The following is a 20,373-nucleotide window of genomic DNA, read 5'->3' as shown; positions in this document are numbered from 1 at the left end:
GGCTGCAAAGGCCCAGGTCGACACAGAGGAACGAACAGCAGGCTTGGAGGAAAAAACAAGTAAAGGCCACGGCAAAACATTTGCTCTCGACCAAAACTGATCAATTGGTCAGGTGTGCTCACTGCTGTTTGTTGGATTTTGCAGGCCTCAACCTGACCGCTGCCTCTGCGAACCGGACAACAGTGACACTGTCCGCTGTGAAACATTGTGGGATGGTTTGAGTGAGGCACTATGGGATGGTTTGAGTGAGGCACTATGGGATGGTTTGTGTGAGGCACTATAGGATGGTTTGAGTGAGGCACTATGGGATGCTTTGAGTGATGCACTATGGGATGGTTTGAGTGATGCACTATGGGATGGTTTGTATGAGGCACTATGGAATGGTTTGAGTGATGCACTATGGGATGCTTTGAGTGATGCACTATGGGATGGTTTGAGTGATGCACTATGGGATGGTTTGTATGCGGCACTATGGGATGGTTTGTATGAGGTACTATGGAATGGTTTGAGTGAGGCACTATGGGATGGTTTGTATGAAGCACTATGGGATGGTTTGCGTGAGGTACTATGGAATGGTTTGAGTGAGGCACTATGGGATGGTTTGTATGAGGCACTATGGAATGGTTTGAGTGATGCACTATGGGATGGTTTGAGTGATGCACTATGGGATGGCTTGAGTGATGCACTATGGGATGGTTTGTATGCGGCACTATGGGATGGTTTGCGTGAGGTACTATGGAATGGTTTGAGTGAGGCACTATGGGATGGTTTGTATGAAGCACGATGGAATGGTTTGAGTGATGCACTATGGGATGGTTTGTATGAGGCACTATGGAATGGTTTGAGTGATGCACTATGGGATGGTTTGAGTGATGCACTATGGGATGGTTTGTATGCGGCACTATGGGATGGTTTGTATGCGGCACTATGGAATGGTTTGAGTGATGCACTATGGGATGGTTTGAGTGATGCACTATGGGATGGTTTGTATGCGGCACTATGGGATGGTTTGAATGCGGCACTATGGGATGGTCTGTGTGAGGCACAATCGGATGGTTTGAGTGATGCACTATGGGATGGGTTGTATGCGGCACTACGGGATGGTTTGTGTGAGGTACAATGGAATGGTTTGAGTGAGGCACTATGGGATAGTTTGAGTGGGGCACTATGGGATGGTTTGTATGCGGCACTATGGGATGGTTTGTGTGAGGCACAATGGAATGGTTTGAGTGAGGCACTATGGGATGGTTTGTGTGAGGTACATTGGAATGGTTTGAGTGAGGCACTATGGGATGGTTTGTGTGAGGTACAATGGAATGGTTTGAGTGAGGCACATTGGGATGGTTTGTGTGAGGTACAATGGAATGGTTTGAGTGAGGCACTATGGGATAGTTTGAGTGGGGCACTATGGGATGGTTTGTATGCGGCACTATGGGATGGTTTGTGTGAGGTACAATGGAATGGTTTGAGTGAGGCACATTGGGATGGTTTGTGTGAGGTACAATGGAATGGTTTGAGTGAGGTACTTTGGGATGGTTTGTGTGAGGTACATTGGAATGGTTTGAGTGAGGCACTATGGGATAGTTTGAGTGGGGCACTATGGGATGGTTTGTGTGCGGCACTATGGGATGGTTTGTGTGAGGTACAATGGGATGGTTTGAGTGAGGTACTTTGGGTTTGTTTGAGAAGGAGTGTGTAGACGTTAGTCCTGTGATATTCCTCATGCTATCCACAATCTTCACGGCAATCCCACCAGAATGAATCTTGTTACACCTTATTGAAGTTACCTAGTATGTCTGATTTTATCCTCTGCTCCCCCAGCCTAGCGGCATCTCCTGCCAGCCGCATGGAGGTATCTTCCATATGCTTCAGGAAGTCTGTCACGGCTTCAATCTGTTTGATGTGATTTTTACCTTCAGAATTGCTAATGATGGACGGAAGTTCATCAATAGCTTTGGAAACAAACTGCAACCAATGGAAATGCTCGATTAGTGACACGTTCAGGGTTTACCAGGCAGTGTTTTATTTTCCTTTGTACCCGTTCACTCTTCAGCTAGCCCCCCGAAGACACTGATTTGCTGTTGGACCATCTGGCTATGGTCCATTTCAACAGATATGGCAGCATTCTCCATTCCTGAGACTAAGTGTTGACGCCAACGCAGAATTTGTGGACATTCACGACAGCAAAACTGGCGCCGCACCTGGACCGACTCAGGGACTGCGAAGGGGCTAGCACCAACGCCACGTGGAACACAATCAATTAAAATGAGAAACGGTGCCAGCCTTGACTGTTTCGCGATTGACACTCAGGGGGCTGACAAGCTGCAGCCGCACATACACACTGCCACTCCCCCTCCCCACACCATCGCAGCCAACAAGATGGCAGCGAGGAGAGCGGCTTCACGAATTACAGATGCCGAGCTGGAGACCCTCCTGGACGTAGTGGAGGAGAGACCAGAAGTACCATAAGACATAGGAGCAGAGTTAGGCCACTCGGCCCATCGAGTCTGCTCCACCATTCAATCATGGCTGATATTTTTCTCATCCCCATTCTCCTGCCTTCTCCCCGATCCCCTTATTAATCACAGTACGAAGTCTTACAACACCAGGTTAAAGTCCATCAGGTTTGTTTCGATGTCACTAGCTTTCGGAGCGCTGTTCCTTCCTCAAGTGAATGAAGAGGTCTGTTCCAGAAACACATATATAGACAAATTCAAAGATGCCAAACAATGCTTGGAATGCGAGCATTAGCAGGTGATTAAATCTTTACAGATCCAGAGATGGGGTAACCCCAGGTGCAAGAGGTGTGAATTGTACCAAGCCAGAACAGTTGGTAGGATTTCGCAGGCCAGATGGTGGGGGATGAATGTAATGCGACATGAATCCCAGGTCCCGGTTGAGGCCGCACTCATGTGTGCGGAACTTGGCTATAAGTTTCTGCTCGGCGATTCTGCGTTGTCGCGGGTCCTGAAGGCCGTCTTGGAGAACGCTTACTCGGAGATGAGGCTGAATGCCCTTGACTGCTGAAGTGTTCCCCGACTGGAAGGGAACATTCCTGCCTGGTGATTGTCGCGCGATGTCCATTCATTCGTTGTCGCAGCGTCTGCATGGTCTCGCCAATGTACCACGCTTCGGGGCATCCTTTCCTGCAGCGTATGAGGTAGACAACGTTGGCCGAGTCGCACGAGTATGTACCGCGTACCTGGTGGGTGGTGTTCTCACGTGTAATAGTGGTATCCATGTCGATGATCTGGCACATCTTGCAGAGATTGCCATGACAGGGTTGTGTGGTGTCGTGGTCACTGTTCTGAAGACTGGGTAGTTTGCTGCAAACAATGGTTCGTTTGAGGTTGCGCGGTTGTTTGAAGGCAAGTAGTGGGGGTGTGGGGATGACCTTAGCAAGATGTTCATCGTCATCAATGACGTGTTGAAGGCTGTGAAGAAGATGACGTAGTTTCTCCGCTCCGGGGAAGTACTGGACGACGAAGGGTATTCTGTCGGTTGTGTCCCATGTTTGTCTTCTGAGGAGGTCGGTCCGGTTTTTCGCTGTGGCGCGTTGGAACTGTCGATCGATGAGTCGAGTGCCATATCCCGTTCGTACGAGGGCATCTTTCAACGTCTGTAGATGTCTGTTACGCTCCTCCTCGTCTGAGCAGATCCTGTGTATACGGAGCGCTTGTCCATAGGGGATGGCTTCTTTAATGTGTTTAGGGTGGAAGCTGGAGAAGTGGAGCATCATGAGGTTATCCGTAGGTTTGCGGTAAAGCAAAGTGCTGAGGTGACCGTCCTTGATGGAGACGAGTGTGTCCAAGAATGCAACTGATTTTGGAGAGTAGTCCATGGTGAGTCTGATGGTTGGATGGAACTTATTAATGTCATTGTGTAGTCGTTTCAGTGATTCTTCGCCGTGGGTCCAAAGGAAAAAAATGTCATCGATGTATCTGGTGTATAACATCGGTTGAAGGTCCTGTGCGGTGAGTAGGTCCTGTTCAAACTTGTGCATGAAGATGTTGGCGTATTGGGGTGCGAATTTGGTCCCCATGGCTGTTCCGTGCGTCTGGATGAAGAACTTGTTGTCGAAGGTGAAGACGTTGTGATCCAGAATGAAGCGGATGAGTTGCAGAATTGCGTCTGGAGATTGGCAATTGTCGGTGTTGAGTACTGAGGCTGTTGCAGCAATGCCGTCGTCATGGGGGATGCTGGTGTAGAGTGCCGAGACGTCCATTGTGACGAGGAATGTTCCTGGTTCAACTGAGTTTCTGTAGGAAGTCCGTCGTGTCGCGACAGAAGCTGGGTGTACCTTGTACGATGGGTTTCAAGATGCCCTCGATGTAGCCAGAGAGTTTCTCACACAGGGTCCCATTACCTGAAACGATAGGGCGGCCTGGTGTGTTGGCCTTATGTATTTTCGGGAGGCAGTAGAGATCTCCAATGCGGGGAGTACGTGGGATGAGAGCACGTAGGGTGCTCTGAAGATCTGGATCCAAGGTCTTGATCAGTCTGTTAAGTTGGCGGATGTGTTCCTTGGTCGGATCTGCAGGTAACTGTCTGTAGTGTTCTTGGTTGTTCAGTTGTCGGTATACTTCTTTGCAGTAGTCCGTTCTGTTCAGTACGACAGTGGCCCCCCCTTTGTCTGCTGGTTTGATGACGATGCTGTGGTTGGTCTTGAGAGCGCGGATGGCATTGCGTTGTGCTTGGGTGACGTTCGGGGCTGTCTTGTGAATGCGACTGATGAATCTGGCATTGACGCGACTCCTGACGGCTTGAGCATACATGTCGAGTCAAAGGCAGCGGCCTTCCGGAGGGGTCCAATTCGACTCTTTCCTCTTCGGTTGCCGCACCGCAGATCTCTCGGTCTGCTGTTCCGGTTCATTGGTAGTCTGCTTGGGTTTGCTGTTGGCCTCTTGGGGTCTGTGGAAGAATTCCCGGAGCCTCATTCGCCTGATGAATTCCTCCGTGTCTGCCGCGAGACTGATGGGGCCCATTTTGGTGGTGGTGCAGAAATTGAGCCCTCTGCTGAGGACTTTGATTTCGTCTGGTTGAAGGGTGTAGTCTGACAAGTTGACAATAGATTTCCCTGTATTGTTTTCTACTGTGACACCGGGGGTGGCTTGGTTGCTGCCGGTGGTGATGCCAAGTTTCTCAAGCTTTCTGTTCTTGGTATGCATATAGGTGGCATAGTATTGTTGTCTCATCTGTTTGGCGGTGTTCCGCAGCTGGTCTGCTGCATCCTGAGCGCAAGTTGAGAATATGGCCTCTATCTTGTTAATCACCCTTATTAATCAAGAACCTATCTATCTCTGTCTTAAAGACACTCAGTGATTTGGCCTCCACAGCCTTCTGCGGCAAAGAGTTCCACAGATTCACCACCCTCTGGCTGAAGAAATTCCTCCTCATCTCCGTTTTAAAGGATCGTCCGTTTAATCTGAGATGGTGTCCTCTGGTTCTAGTTTTTCCGACAAGTGGAAACATCCTCTCCACGTCCACTCTATCCCGGCCCCGCAGTATCCTGTAAGTTTCAATAAAATCCCCCCTCATCCTTCTAAACTCCAATGAGTACAGACCCAGAGTCCTCAACCGTTCCTCATACGACAAGCTCTTCATTCCAGGGATCATTCTTGTGAACCTCCTCTGGACCCTTTCCAAGGCCAACACATTCTTCCTTAGATACGGGGCCCCAAACTGCTCACAATACTCCAAATGGGGTCTGACCAGAGCCTTATACAGCCTCAGAAGTACATCCCTGGTCTTGTATTCTAGCCCTCTCGACGTGAATGCTAACATTACATTTGCCTTCCTAACTGCCGACTGAACCTGCACGTTAACCTTAAGGAAGGAGCAGCGCACCGAAAGCTAGTGACATCGAAACAAACCTGTTGGACTTTAACCTGGTGTTGTAAGACTTCGTACCATGAACAAGGACTCCCAGGTCCCTTTGTGCTTCTGATTTGCTAAGTATTTCCCCATTTAGACCCCACACCACCCTCACCCCCACCTTCACTCCAAACCTCATGCCAACCCTCACCCTTACCCACACTCCCACCCTCACCCCCTCCTTCAGTCCAAACCTCACCCCAACCCTCACCCTCAGTCTCACCACCACACCGCCCCCACCCCCAACCTCACCCCTACCATCACTCTCAACCCAATCCTCACCCTCACCCCCACCTTCACTCCAACCCTCACCCTCTCCCACACACCACCCGCACCCTCACCCCCACCCTCACCCCCACACCACTCTCACCCCACAACACCCTCGCCCCCACTCCACCCTCACCTCCACACCACCCTCGCCCCCACACCACCCTCGCCCCCACACCGCCCTCACCCCCACATCGCCCTCACCCCCACCCCACCCTCACCCCCACACCACCCTCACCCCCACACTGCCCTCACCCATAACCTCACCCTAACCCTTATCATCACCCTCTCCCCCATCCTCACCCCACACTGCCCTCACCCCCAAACCGCCCTCAATCCAATCCTCACTCTCACCCCCACCTTCACTCAAACCCCCACCCTCACCCCCACCCTCACCCTCACCCTCACCCCCACACCACTCTCACCCTAAACCCAATCCTCACCCTCACCCTGCCCTTCACTCCAACCCCCACCCTCACCCCCACTCCCACCCTCACCCCCACTCTCACCCTCACCCCAATCCCTACCCTCACCCCACCCCCACTCCCACCCTCACCCTAAACCCAATCCTCACCCTCATCCCCACCTTCACTCCAACCCTCACCCTAACGCCTACCCTCACCCACAGACCACTCCCACCCTCAAACTCACCCTCACCCCCACACCACCCTCACTCCACACCGCCCTCACCCCTAACCTCACCCCACGCTCACCCCAACCCTCACCCTCACCCCTACCATCACCCTCACCCTCACCTTCACCCCACACCACCCACACCTTCACCCCCAAACTGCCCTCAACCCAATCCTCACCCACACCCTCACCCCCACCTTCACTCCAACCCTCACCCCAACCCCCCCCCACACTCACCTCGATTGGGCACTTTAGTGAAGAGGCTTCTGGGACACTATCTGGTGAGCACCACGCAGCTGACCCGGTACAGCAGGTGGAGGTAGGAACACCCGAGGGGGCGGAAGGTCGGAGTGCGGGCCGACCTCAGGAATTAGCTGCCACCCAGACAGGTTTCGGCCTTCTGGACCAGACAGTCCCATCGATCGTGGTGATGCAGTCACAGAGCCAGGGCGACATGACGGGCTGTCGGCGGGCATCCAGCACCTGCGGGTGCAGTTGGAAGAGTCCAACCGGGTGCAGCAGCAGGAGGTGGTGCCGTCCATGCATGGCACCCAGGCCATGGATCAGCGTGTCCAAGGCCTGGGGCAGTCTGTGCAGGCGCTGGCCGAGGCCGAAGACAGGGCTGCCCTCTCACAGGCAGGACCCCCTGGAACTTGCAGCGGTGCCCTTGAGCGTCGCCCAGTCACGTGGTGGGAACGCCGGCGGCATTGCCCAAATGCTGGCTGTCGTGGCGCAGACACTGGGCGAGGTGGCTCAGTCCCAGACAGAGATGGTCCACGCCCTGTGCTCCACGGCCGCGAGCGTGCAGACTCTGGTCGTGACCAGAGCGGGCCTCCAGGACTGGCAATGCCAGGTGGCAAGGGAGCCTCGCGGGATAGCTCCGCCTGCACCCCCGACCCAGGGAGTAGCCCGGGGGACATTGGGCACCCCGAGGGAGGAGGTCCCGTGCCGGTGAATGCCGCAGTTGCCTGTACATCCCCGCACCTCGGACTCCTCCCCCTCCTGTCCCTGGTGCATCTGTTGGCCAGCTGGCAGAACAGGGTGGCACCGCGCCACTCGGGACACCCGAGCAGCAGAGGGCTCATCCAGGCCCAGTCACCTTGGAAGACGCCCACCAATGAGGACCCAGATGGCATGGCAGGAATCACAGCAGGCTGCCTCCACTCCAATTCTATCATCTGGGTATCCACTTTGACATACCGTTGGGGCCCGTAAGGCCAGAAAGTTAGACACCAGTTAAGGTGGCAAGGGTGCAGAGCACAATTTAGTTATAGTGGTTAGGGCACGTATCTAAATATTTGTACACAGTAAACACCTGTTAACATGTTACAACCTGCCTCAGTGCTCCCTGGGTGGACAGGGAATGTGGGGGTGGGATGCGGTATCCATGCCCCTGACCAGTGTCCCCCCCCCCAATCGGTGTATCTGGAGGTGATCAGAGTGTCCCAAGCGCGTTGGCCCTGGCGCACAGGTCGCGCGGCCTCACGTGCCTGCCTGGGTGATGCTGCATGACGTCCTGGAGGATGCGGCAGGCCGCCACGATGCGCGCGACCCTCTCAGCGCCATACTGGAGGGCCCCTCCAGAACCCGTCCAGGCACCTCAACCCCATCTTCAGGAGGCGGGCCGAAGCACTGCTTGCTCACGTCCCCGGTTGTGGCATGGGCGTCGTTGTAGCGGGTCTCAGTGTCGGTCTATGGCCTCCAGGTGGTGTCACCAGCCACGTCCGCAGTCGATAGCTCCAACCCCCCCAGCCCGCGGGAGGGGTGGGGGGGTGTAGCGGGGGGGGGGGGGGGGGGGTCTCAAACATGTCAGGAGTCGTCGAGTGCGCCAGGATGAAGGCATCGTGCACACTGCTCGGGTATTGGGCACAGACGTGTATGATGTGTGCACAGACGTGTATGATGTGTGCACACACATGTATGATGTGGGCACAGACGTGTATGATGTGCGCACGGACGTGTATGATGTGCATGATCAAGAAAGGCAATCGGCCTTTATGTAAGAATGTTTTGTTCCAGTCGTATTAGGGGCCTGGGCGAGACCACTCCTGTGGGAAACTTTGGTCCCCACGTCTGAGGAAGGATAGAAAAGGTTGCAATTGCACTAGAGAGGGTACGGAGGGGATTTACGGGGATGTTGCCACCCAGGTCTGGGAAGCTGTAGTGATGGGGAAAGACTAGATTGGTTGGGGTTGCTCTCCTTAGAATGGAGGAGGCTGACGGGGAGGTTTGACTGAGATGCTTAAAATTATGAGTGGCCTGAATAGAATGGATGGGAAGCGCCTTAGCAGCGAGGTCAGTGACTCGGGGGGACAGATTTAGGGGCCCGATTGTAGGCCCGAAAATAGAGTCCCGTTTTGGGCACAGAAAGCGGCTGCGCTCAGAACGATTTCGCTCGCAAACGGGGCTCAGTCGGGAATGTGCCTCACCCAATCGGTCAACCCCCCTCAGGCTCCCCACCGTGGCCTCTGGACCCACACCCCCGACACTCCAACGTACCTCTCAGGGGGTCCTCGAGACCCCCTCAACCCACTTCGTAACAGCAGGGCGCCTCCCGCCCGATCTCTGGCACGGGCAACCTGGCACCCGGGCACCTTGTCGCTGCCAGCCTGGCACACTGGCAGCACCACCCAGACACCCTGGCACACCGGGAGTGCCTGGATACCATGTTACCCAGAACCCGACCCCCCGGGGGCCTCCCGTGCGCTGGGAGACCCCCCCCCCCATAATGTTCTTTGATTGGGCTGACGTGGAATCTCAATATTGCCGTGAAAACAAAGAATGTTAGACTTTGTTTTATAAACAAAGTTATTTATTACTAACACCACAACTGACAAATAACTAAAATGTCTAAGGTGTCATGTGAGAGTACCTTTATCATCATAGAATATCATATAATTTACAGTGCAGAAGGAGGCCATTCAGCCCATCAAGTCTGCACCGGCTCTTGGAAAGAGCACCCTACCCAAGGTCAACACCTCCACCCTATCCCCATAACCCAGTAACCCCACCCAACACTAAGGGCAATTTAGCATGGCCAATCCACCTAACCTGCACATCTTTGGACTGTGGGAGGAAACCGGAACACCCGGAGGAAACCCACGCACACACGGGAAGAACGTGCAGACTCCGCACAGACAGTGACCCAAGCTGGGAATCGAACCTGAGACCCTGGAGCTGTGAAGCAATTGTGCTAATCACCATGCTACCGTGCTTTAAGAAATGGGTGTTTAAGAAATGTACTTTAAGAAATGGGTGTTTATCAGCGATGTCAGAGTGTGGGTGGAGCTGGGCTGTCTGTCAGCTTTTTACTTTTGTTTTAGGCTGTTTGCTGCAGGGTGTGTTTTACTTCCGTTTTCAGTGTTGGAGCTGAAGCCAGACAGAGCAGGTGTACTGTTGATCTCTCTGCCATGAAAAGACTATCTCTTGATCATTCGGTGAATACAGAATTATAAATGTTCTCAGTAGTGAATGTAAACCTGATGTGCTTCTGTTAAAAGGTGTTTCTTTTGTCTTCTGGATGTTGTTTGGGAAGTGATTAAGGATTACTTAGTGTTGTATTCTTTGGGGGGTGTATTTGAATTAATGGTTGCTCAGATGTTCACTGTATGTTTTAAAAAGGTTAACTTGAGTTCATAGAATAAACATTGTTTTGCTTGAAAAAATACTTTTCCATTTCTGCTGTACCACACCTGTAGAGTGGGCCGTGTGCTCCCCATACCACAATCTATTAAAAGTTGTGGGTCAGGTGAACTCCATGATACACTTTGGGGTTCTCTAAACCCTGGCCCATAACAAAGGTGAATGCAGTTGGAAATAAACGTCTAACACTAACTTATACTAAGAGCTGCTCAAATATGCGACTGCTATCAACTCCGTACAAACACCTTCTGAAGGAACACATGTTACATCCGGGTCCTGGGACTCCGTACTCGCCCCACCTGCTGGTCAGATGCTAGAACTACAACAGTAAAACTTATAACTTACAATACACATGCAGATCATAGATCATAAAATTTACAGTGATGGTGAACTGCTCATATTATATACAGGTGATAGTCTGCCTATCATCAACCCCCCCCCCCCCCAGGTGCCATAAAGCCTAATCCACGTTAGTGTGTTCCAGCGCTAAACAGCAAGATCTCCCAGGCTGGACGTTTGTTCCTGGATTTCGGGGGAGGATTGGGCAGCCACGTATTTAAATTAGCCTGACTGCTCACTTAAATATGTAAATCTGGAGCCGTGAAGCAACAGTGCTAACCACTGTGTGCTTCCAAGAAGTAGGAGCTGGCCCATCGATCCTGCTCCGCCATTCAAAATGATTTTGGCCGCTCTGGGGACTCGAATTCCACTTTCTCGATGAACTCTCCCTCGAATTCCCCGAGAGTGCAGACTACCTGTCCAAACCGGAGAAGAGGAGAGATCTGCACGCTCACAGGGCTGCAAATCTCCCTGCTCCCCCCCCCGCCCCTCCTCCCCCCTCACCCCCACCACTCCCATCCCCCAACCTCAAATGTATCGCTTGATGGGGGAATCCCAGCCTGTGTCCCAGTCGAATCCCCGACCAGAGGAACCAATCAGTCAGCACCCACGCTGTATAGCCCCTTCAGGATGTTGCAGGGTTATCAAGCCCACCCCCCCCCCCCGCACCCCAAAACAGAACGGCAGCCATACCTCAGTCGCATGTAACCTCTCCAGCACAGTAAACGTGGACAATTGATTACATCTGCAAGTAATGGTGTCGGCGTCAAACTTCAGCACTTCACAACCATCTTTAGTCCAAATCGTTGAACAATGTTTAACACTCAGGCGAACGCAGAGAAACATCTCCTTGGGATTCTATTCGAAACAGAATAGGTTCAGAGGTAGGAAATGGCTTCAGGTAAAGAACATTGGAGGCAAAATGACCGGAATCGGCAAAGCAAGACGATTGGGATTTTGCATTGGTTGGCCTGTAAGTTCGATCTAGAGGGGCAAAGAAAGATGGGACCGAGTGGCTCTTGTTCAGCCCTGCCACCTTGTGGAATCCATACCGTGTAAATGTGTACAAAGTGTCGCCTCCAATCACCTGAGTCCAGAAGGGTGAGGATCCAAGGGCCTTTCCAAGGCTTGGCCGCATAATCCAGAGAGACTCTATGGATTCATTCTATGGATTCTACGTGCTTCAATGCAGGATTGGCCCCTGATCTTCTCTGAAGGATTCTTTTTCTTAGGCCCATGGAATTCCTACAGTGCAGGAGGAGGCCATTCAGCCCATCGGGTCTGCACCGGCCACCTGAACGAACTCCCCACCCAGGCCCACTCCCCCACCCTATCCCAACAGCCTTGTAACCTGCACAACTTTGGACACTAAGGGGCAATTCAGCATGGCCAATCCACCTAACCTGTGCATCTTTGGACACTAAGGGGCAATTTAGCGCGGCCAATCCTCCTAACCTGCAAATCTTTAGACTGTGGGAGGAAACCGGAGGACCCGGAGGAAACCCACGCAGAAAGTGCAAACTCCACACACACAGTCTCTGGAGTTCACCTGGAGTGAACCCGGGTCCCAGGCGTTGTGAGGCAGCAGTGCTAACCAACGTGCCACAGTGCCGCCCCACTGAGGAGGCGTGGATTGGGCCTTGGTTGAGGGTCTGCTGTCGAAGAGACGGCAACTTCGGCAGTGCAGCACCCAAGCTCTCCCCCCCCCCCCCCCCCCCCCCCCACCTTTGATTTTAAGAATGAGGGCATCTGCATGCTGGCAAGTGGGGTGGCAGGCTGATTGAAACGGTGAAGGGAGGTATTGGGCAACTGGAATACTGCGGAGTCAAGAAAAATATTCCCTTCACCTCCTTGCTCTGCAGTGTCATTTTTGAAAAGAAAAATCACTTTCATCTTACCTCAGACTGGCAGGCATCTCCTAGGCCATGTGGTCCGTTAAGCAGCACCCAGGACCGGTGGCCACTCAATGCCAGCCTTGGCAGAGGTAAGGTCCATTTGTAGGCTAATCCCGTCATTGACAAAGGCCAGGGGTACTAAGCTGCTTTAGGCCGCCTCTCCTGCAGAATCCTCCCCCCCCCCCTCTCCCCTCCACTCCAATTCTGGGATTGGATGGGTGTCCTGAGGGATATCGGGCATTTTATTACCCGCGATACTTCTGTACCAAAGTTCAATTTCTGACCCTCCCCGTCCCATGATTCGTTTTTTGATCTTTGACAAGCTGAAATACAGCAGTCTCCAAACGTGGGCGCAATGTCCCGGTTCAAGGAATGAGCAAATCTGCGGAGACGGCCTGCGCCCTGGGGCCTCCTTCTCTGAACCCAGTGAAGCGGAGTGGAAGCGGTTTGCTCTCGGCCCTGAGGGGACTGCCTCGGGAAGTTCCTCCCAAACTGCCCCCCCGAAACTGCCCCCCCGACTGGAAATTTGAGGAGTGAGGGAATCTTGAGTGAAGGGGGAATGGCAAGGGGACGAGGACGGAGACTGCGGGGGGAGAGGGGGGGGGGCGGGGGGAATGGGGGATGGGATGGGGGGGGGATGGGCGAGGGGGGGGAAAGCTGGTGGCGGTTGTCCCTCACTCTGCCGTGTGAGGTTATGCACTTTTGGTCGGAAGAATGGAGGCATAGGCCGTTTCCTAAATGGCTAAAGGCTTCAGAAATTAGAAGCCCAAACAGGCAATGTTAGCATTCATGTTGAGAGGGCTAGAATACAAGATCAGGGATGTACTTCTGAGGCTGTGGAAGGCTCTGGTCAGACCCCATTTGGAGTACTGTGAGCAGTTTTGGGCCCCGCATCTCAGGAAGGATGTGCTGATCTTGGGAAGGGTCCAGAGGAGGTTTTAACAAGAATGATCCCTGGAATGAAGAGCTTGTCATATGAGGAGCGGTTGAGGTCTCTGGGTCTGTACTCGTTGGAGTTTAGAAGGATGAGGGGGGATCTTATTGAAACTTACAGGATACTGCGAGGCCTGGATAGAGTGGACGTGGAGAGGATGTTTCCACTTGTAGAAAAAACTAGAGCCAGAGGGCACAGCCTCAGACTGAAGGGACGATCCTTTAAAACAGAGATGAGGAGGAATTTCTTCAGCCAGAGTGTGGTGAATCTGTGGAGCTCATTGCCGCAGAAGGCTGTGGAGGCCAAATAACTGAGTGTCTTTAAGAGAGAGATAGATCGGTTCTTGAATAATAAGGGGATCAGGGGTTATGGGGAGAAGGCAGGAGAATGGGGATGAGAAAAATTACAGCCATGGTTGAATGGCAGGGCAGATTTGATGGGCCGAGTGGACTAATTCTGCTCCTATGTCGTATGATTGCCCTCGAAGGGAAAATGGGCCAAATAATCTCAACGATCTGCCCATGAGGCCATGCCCATCATTCGAAAAAAGGCACGAGGACTCACAGGATCCTCACAGTTGTTAGAACTCAGTCTGCGTTCCACAGCAGCCGTTGCAGCCTTGGAGCCCGGGAATTAGGACCCGCAGACGGTTAAACCCTGACCATAGAAGAATTGAAAACTCAGGCTTCACCGCAACACTCCCTTCAGAGACGTCCATGACATTGAAGCACGCTAAAAGGAGCTCTCCCTACACTCGGAAATCAGGGTTTTCCAGTCATGCTTGACGCCCTGTTCAGTGTTAAAGGACAGTCAAAGCTCGTGTTGTTGGACGCCAGAGCACGTGACCTCAGCTCAGTCATCACCTCACCCTGCTTAAAGGTGAGGCAATGTGTAGGCCCCTGAAGCTGGGCTGTCCAGCCCATCAGGTCAAACGTGTCAAACTGATGGCTGGCCAAGTAGGGGCCGGTGTCCTTTTCTGGCATACTGTGCATACCAAAGATCATCCTGAATGACGAAGCTACCCCACTGGGTTCTCTCTCTCCCCTCTTCATCCCGCATCCCCCTCGAACCAGGCTGTGTCAATCACAGCACCCCCACCCCCACTGCCCAAACCCTACTTAATGGGACCCAACTATCCTGACACTGGAAAGACCCCGGACTTACCTGGACTGGTCTAGCCATATTAATACTGTGGCTACCAGGGCAGATCAAAGGCAAAGAATCCTACAGTGAGTACCTCACCTCCTGACCCCCCAAAGCCTGTCCACCATCTACAAGGCACAAGTCAGGAGTGTGATGGAACACTCTCCACTTGCCTGGATGAGTGCAGCTCCAACAACACTCAAGAAGCTCAACGCCATCCAGGACAAAGCAGCCCCGCTTGATTGCTCCCCTTCCACAAATATTCACTCCCTCCACCACCGATGAACAGTGACAGCCGTGTGTACCATCTACAAGATGCACTGCAGCAACTCACCAAGGCTCCTTAGACAGCACCTTCCAAACCCACGACCACTACCATCTAGAAGGACAAGAGCAGCAGATACCTGGGAACCCCACCACCTGGAGGTTCCCCTCCAAGTCACTCACTACCCTGACTTAGAAATATATCGGCCGTTCCTTCACTGTTGCTGGGGCAAAATCTTGGATTCCCTCCCTCACAGCACAGTGGGTGTACCTACACCTGAGGGACAGCAGCGGTTCAAGAAGGTAACTCCACCTTCTGAAGGGCAATTAGGGATGGGCAATAAATGCTAGGCCTAGCCAGCGACGCCCACATCTCGTAAATGAATAAAAAGAAATAGAAAAAAGTCCGCTACCCAGTATCCACGCTTTGGAATACCTGCAGTAACAGCAGTGGCCACTGCTTCTGGTGGCGCTGCTGGGACAAGGGAGCTGATTCGCCGCCCACCCCCCACCCCCCGGAAGTGGGGCGTCCTCTCCCCTGGGGGCGGGAGGTCCACTTCCAGCCAATCAAAGGACCGATGGCCGTTAAATGGCCTTAGGGCACGGCAGCCAAGTAGCTTGGGGGAAAGGAAAGGCTTCCCCCCAGTGTAAAATGCAGCTCCTTGGGGCTAAGGAGCTCAATTGGCCTTTCATCATGAAAACAGCAATATTCCCTTTGCAGAATACAGGCAACGCACAAACCTTAATTAGCGGGAAAGTCAAGGTGATGTTCGAAGAAATGTGACACCATGACGTGCTGCTGCTGACGACCGTTGCTATGTTGCTGGCCAATGGCAGTTTGACCCTGTTAGTGGCTTGCTGGTGCAGTATTTCCCTGACCTCATGGGTTTCATTGTAAGTGATGAAGGTGAAACTGGTCTTACCTGTTGGGGTAAATGGGAAGGGGTTGCAGCATCATTAACAGGTAGCTGGACTTCGGACATTGAGTCAAGTTCTGTTTCCCCCGGTCAAAATGCAAATGCTTGTTGGATGCAATTAATCCGGAGTGTTGTTGATAAAAGATCATAACCCCCCAACCCCCCCCTCTGGTACCCCACATCATCACTCCCCCCCCCCCCCCCCACCACCACCCCTCCCCACCCCAACAATAAATTTTCGCACACGGTTTGGTGAAGTTTCCAATCCAATTTCTAAACCGCAGGGGTGGCGCTCCTTTATCTCCATGGGCCGCAGGATTGAAACCGGGCCTGTTCACTAACCGTGACACCCCATGAATAAGATTAAAAACATTTAGTACACGCCAAATATTTGATAACGATTTATAGAAAATGATGCAATCATTTATGTATTAATAGAACCGTCATCAGCTTCAAATGGTGAAACCAAAAGAAATGGTTTTACTTTGGGCCCGGACGGAGCCCCAGGCTCTCACAGTCAATGCTGTGAGCGATCAGCACGCGTGTCACTTCACTCGCCCTGGCTTAACGTGCGAATCACTTCAGCCAGACCGGCAGGAAAAAAAACCCTGTCACGGACGGAAATCAGCGGAGTGCGGTGACCCTGCCCCATGGGCAACGGTCCACGGTCAACAAAATGACTCGTGGGTCGCATGTGGTCCATCTCTGCCCGAGGCTGTTCTGGCGATGTCAGCTGGCAGGAACGCATGGGGTGGGATTGTCCGCCCGTTCACGGAAGCGGGACACCCTGGTCCGGCCACAGCGACTGGGAGACTTGGCCGAGGGACAAATTCTCCTTCCTCGCGAGCAGCGGTAGCGGGGCGGACTCGCAACGGGGAATCCCGGCCATAACGTCTACCTCGTGGGGAAGTGGAGCCGGCCATTCAGCCCCCTTGAGCCTGTTCTATCAACCAGTGAGACCATAGAACATAGAACATACATTCGGCCCATCGAGTCTGCACGACCCACTTCAGCCCTCACTTCCACCCTATCCCCGTAAGCCAATAACCCCTCCTAACCTTTTTTGGTCACTAAGGGCAATTTAGAATGGCCAATCCACCTAACCTGCATGTCTTTGGACTGTGGGAGGAAACCGGAGCACCCGGAGGAAACCCACGCAGACACGGGGAGAACGTGCAGACTCCGCACAGACAGTGACCCAGCGGGGAATCGAACCTGAGACCCTGGCACTGTGAAGCCACAGTGCTAATCACTTGTGCTACCGTGCTGCCCAATGGCTGATCTGTATCTCAGCTCCTTCAACCCACATAACCCTGTACACCTACTGCCTAATAAAAAGCTCTTAACCATGATTGTTACATTCTTAATCCACCCCCAGCCTCTGCAGCTTTTTGTGAGGGAGGAGTTCCAGATATCCACTACTCATTGTTCGAAATGCCCCCTGACGTCAACTCTGAATGGCCAGCTCGAGATTTTAAGGCCTAAATTGTTCCGGACGCGCCCCACAGAGGGAAATCATTTACGTCTCTATCCAATCCTTTGGCGAACTTAAGCGCCCCAATTAGATCACACCTAATCTTCGATACACATGGAAGTGTTCCATCCAACCTGTCCCACATAATCTAACTCTCTAAACCCTGGTGAATCCTCACTGCACCCTCTCCAAGGCCAATGTGTATGAAGCACAGAAGGTTAGCGTGTAGCATTGTTTTATGTCTTGGAGATGATACACCACCTTCTAAGTGTGTAACAAGTGTTTTGGCCAATGCTTTAAAATGTCTGCTCATCAGACCCACAATGCTTTGACTCAGTTTGAACCACAGAATAGAACCATAGAAGTGCATAAGGAGGCCATTTGGCCCATCGAGTCTGCACCGACCCTCTGAAAGAGCATCCTACCGAGGCCCACACCTCCAGCCTATCCCCTTAACCCACCTAACCTGCACATCCTTGGACGCTAAGGGATAATTTAGCATGGCCAGTCCACCTAACCTACACACCTTTGGACTGTGGGAGGAAACCGGAGCACCCGGAGGAAACCCACGCAGACACGGGGAGAAGGTGCAGACTCCGCACAGACAGTGACCCAAGGCAGGAATCGAACCCGGGTTCCTGACGCTGTGAAGTAGCAGTGCTGACAACAGCGTCGCCATGCCACTCTTTATTTATATAAGCGACCATACCCAGACTTAATTAATAACCAGCGAGCAGGCACATATAATCAAACACGGAACAATTGAACACGAGGATAGCAACAATCAGGAAGGCAAATCAAATGTTGGTCTTTATTGCAAGGGGGAGGGAGTCCTGTGGGGCATTGGAGAGACTACACCGAGAGCACTTCCATACAGTTCTGGGCTCCTTATTTAAGAAGTGATATATTTGCATCAGAAGAGGTTTAGAGAAAATTCTTGAGGTTGATTGCTGGGTTTAATGGCTCAGAGAAGGCTGGCGGTAAATAAATTAACTATGTACTGTCATAATATACACCAGTATATCATGGTGCAGACACACACTGATGGACACACAGTGGGACTAATCAACACACACAACACCGCAGCCAATCACCAGTGAGAGCACACACACTATAAAGACAGGGGGCATCAGAGTTCCCGCTCATTCAAGTAGCAGTTAGCTAGGAGGACAGAGCTCACAGCCTGCAACACAGACATTCACCATGTGCTGAGTGCATCGACTGGTTAGGACAAGGCAAAGGTCTTTAGTTAAAGCTAGTATCGTATTAACCCACAGTCTGAGTATGTTTAAACAGTTAATGATTCAATAAAATAGTGTTGCACTATTTCAAGTGTTGGTGACCTGTATATGATCCAGAACACCCAACACATCATGTACAACATCCTGCTCAAGGCAGCATGTCACTCCCAGTACAGTACAGAGGAAGGATGTTCTTGCTATGGAGGGAGTGCAGCAAAGGTTGATTCCTGGGATGGCAGGACTGTCATATGAGGAGAGACTAAGTCGGTTAAGATCACATTCTTTGGAGTTCAGAAGAGTGAGAGGGAATATCACAGAAACTTATAAATATCTAACAGGATTAGACAAGGTAGCACGGTTGCTTCACGACGCCAGGGTCCCGGGTTCGATTCCCGGCTTGGGTCACTGTCTGTGCGGAGTCTGCACGTCCTCCCCGTGTCTGCGTGGGTTTCCTCCGGGTGCTCCGGTTTCCTCCCATAAGTCCCGAAAAACGTGCTGTTAGGTGAATTGGACATTCTGAATTCTCCCTCCGTGTACCCAAACAGGTGCCGGAGTGTGGCAACTCGGGGATTTTCACAGTAACTTCATTACAGGGTTAATGTGGGCCTACTTGTGACACGAATAACGATTATTATTATGTTCTTGATGGTGGGGAGTTCAGAACCAGGGGTCATAGTTTGAGGGTCAGGGGTAAACCTTTTAGGACAGGTGAGGAGAAATTTCTTCACCCAGAGAGCGGTGAATCGGTGGAATTCGCTACCACAGAAAGTAGTTGAGGCCAAAACGTTGTGTATTTCAAGAAGGAATTAGATGTAGCTCTTGGGGCTAAAGGGATCAAGGGAAATGGGGGGAAGGTGGGATCAGGGTATTGAACTTGATGATCAGCCATGATCACAATGAATGGTGGAGCAGGCTCGAAGGGCCGAATGGCCTCCTCCTGCTTCTATTGTCTATGTTTCTCGCCGGGGCTACGACATCGGGAAGGAGCTGTTGTGGTCTGAGGAAAGGTTAGCCCTGCACCCATTGCAGTTTAAAAGCATGTCAGGTAGTCCTATTGAAACATGCAAGATTCTGAGGTGATTTGACAGGGCAAGTGCAAAAAGGATGTTACTCCCTAGAATCTGGAACTCGGAAGCACAATTTCAGCATAAGACACATATTTGGGGGGAGACGGTGGTGTGGGCTAATGTAACTTCCCTCATGATCCAGCTGGACGGGACATGGGTTCATCTTCCACCATGCCTGTTGATGGAATTTATAATCAAATAATAAATCCAGAATGGAAAACCAGCATCGGTCATGGTGACCAAGCAAACTGTCATCGGCAGCACGATGGCGCAGTGGGTTAGCCCTGTAGCCATCTGGGTGGCCACGTCCCGATTACAAAATGGACACTTGCAAAGAATGCAGGGAAAATTGGACAATGCTAAGAAACAAGCAGGTGCAAGCTCTGTCTGTTGATTAGAACCTTAAACTCTCAGACAGGACAGAAACTACCAAACGATCTACATACTAATGAGCCATCTCCGGGGACAAAAGGGAAACATTTAGATACACAATGTTAAGGCAGACTCCCCGGCGCCAGAAGAAGCTAAGACAAAGCAGACTGACACAGACCAGGAGACGCCCAGCGATCAGGGAACCACTCCTCTACTGGAAGAAAATCGATACAGATAATTGGGAAAGACCCAATTAGTTGAGGCCAAGTTCAAGGCCCGCCCAAAAGCGCGCAAAGCCCTTTTTAGTATAA

The 20,373-nt window shown here is 52.1% G+C and overlaps 1 protein-coding gene across 1 annotated transcript in view; it reads right to left on the bottom strand.

The window, feature by feature from the left end:
* The window catches only part of LOC140403321 (adhesion G protein-coupled receptor E3-like), an 82,163-nt gene that overhangs the window by 29,649 nt on the left and 32,141 nt on the right, over positions 1-20,373 (bottom strand). The window contains exons 6-8 of the mRNA XM_072491171.1: positions 15,733-15,914; positions 11,449-11,613; positions 1,788-1,965 (exon numbers count right to left, since the gene is read on the bottom strand). Of these exons, the coding sequence (XP_072347272.1) occupies positions 1,788-1,965; positions 11,449-11,613; positions 15,733-15,914 (525 nt within the window). The remainder of the gene's footprint in view (positions 1-1,787; positions 1,966-11,448; positions 11,614-15,732; positions 15,915-20,373) is intronic.

The sequence above is a fragment of the Scyliorhinus torazame genome, chromosome 27, assembly GCF_047496885.1.
Source record: "Scyliorhinus torazame isolate Kashiwa2021f chromosome 27, sScyTor2.1, whole genome shotgun sequence".
In the NCBI taxonomy this organism is placed as follows: domain Eukaryota; kingdom Metazoa; phylum Chordata; class Chondrichthyes; order Carcharhiniformes; family Scyliorhinidae; genus Scyliorhinus; species Scyliorhinus torazame.
Note: the sequence above shows the minus strand (reverse complement) of the source record. Positions and strands in the feature narration are given on the sequence as shown.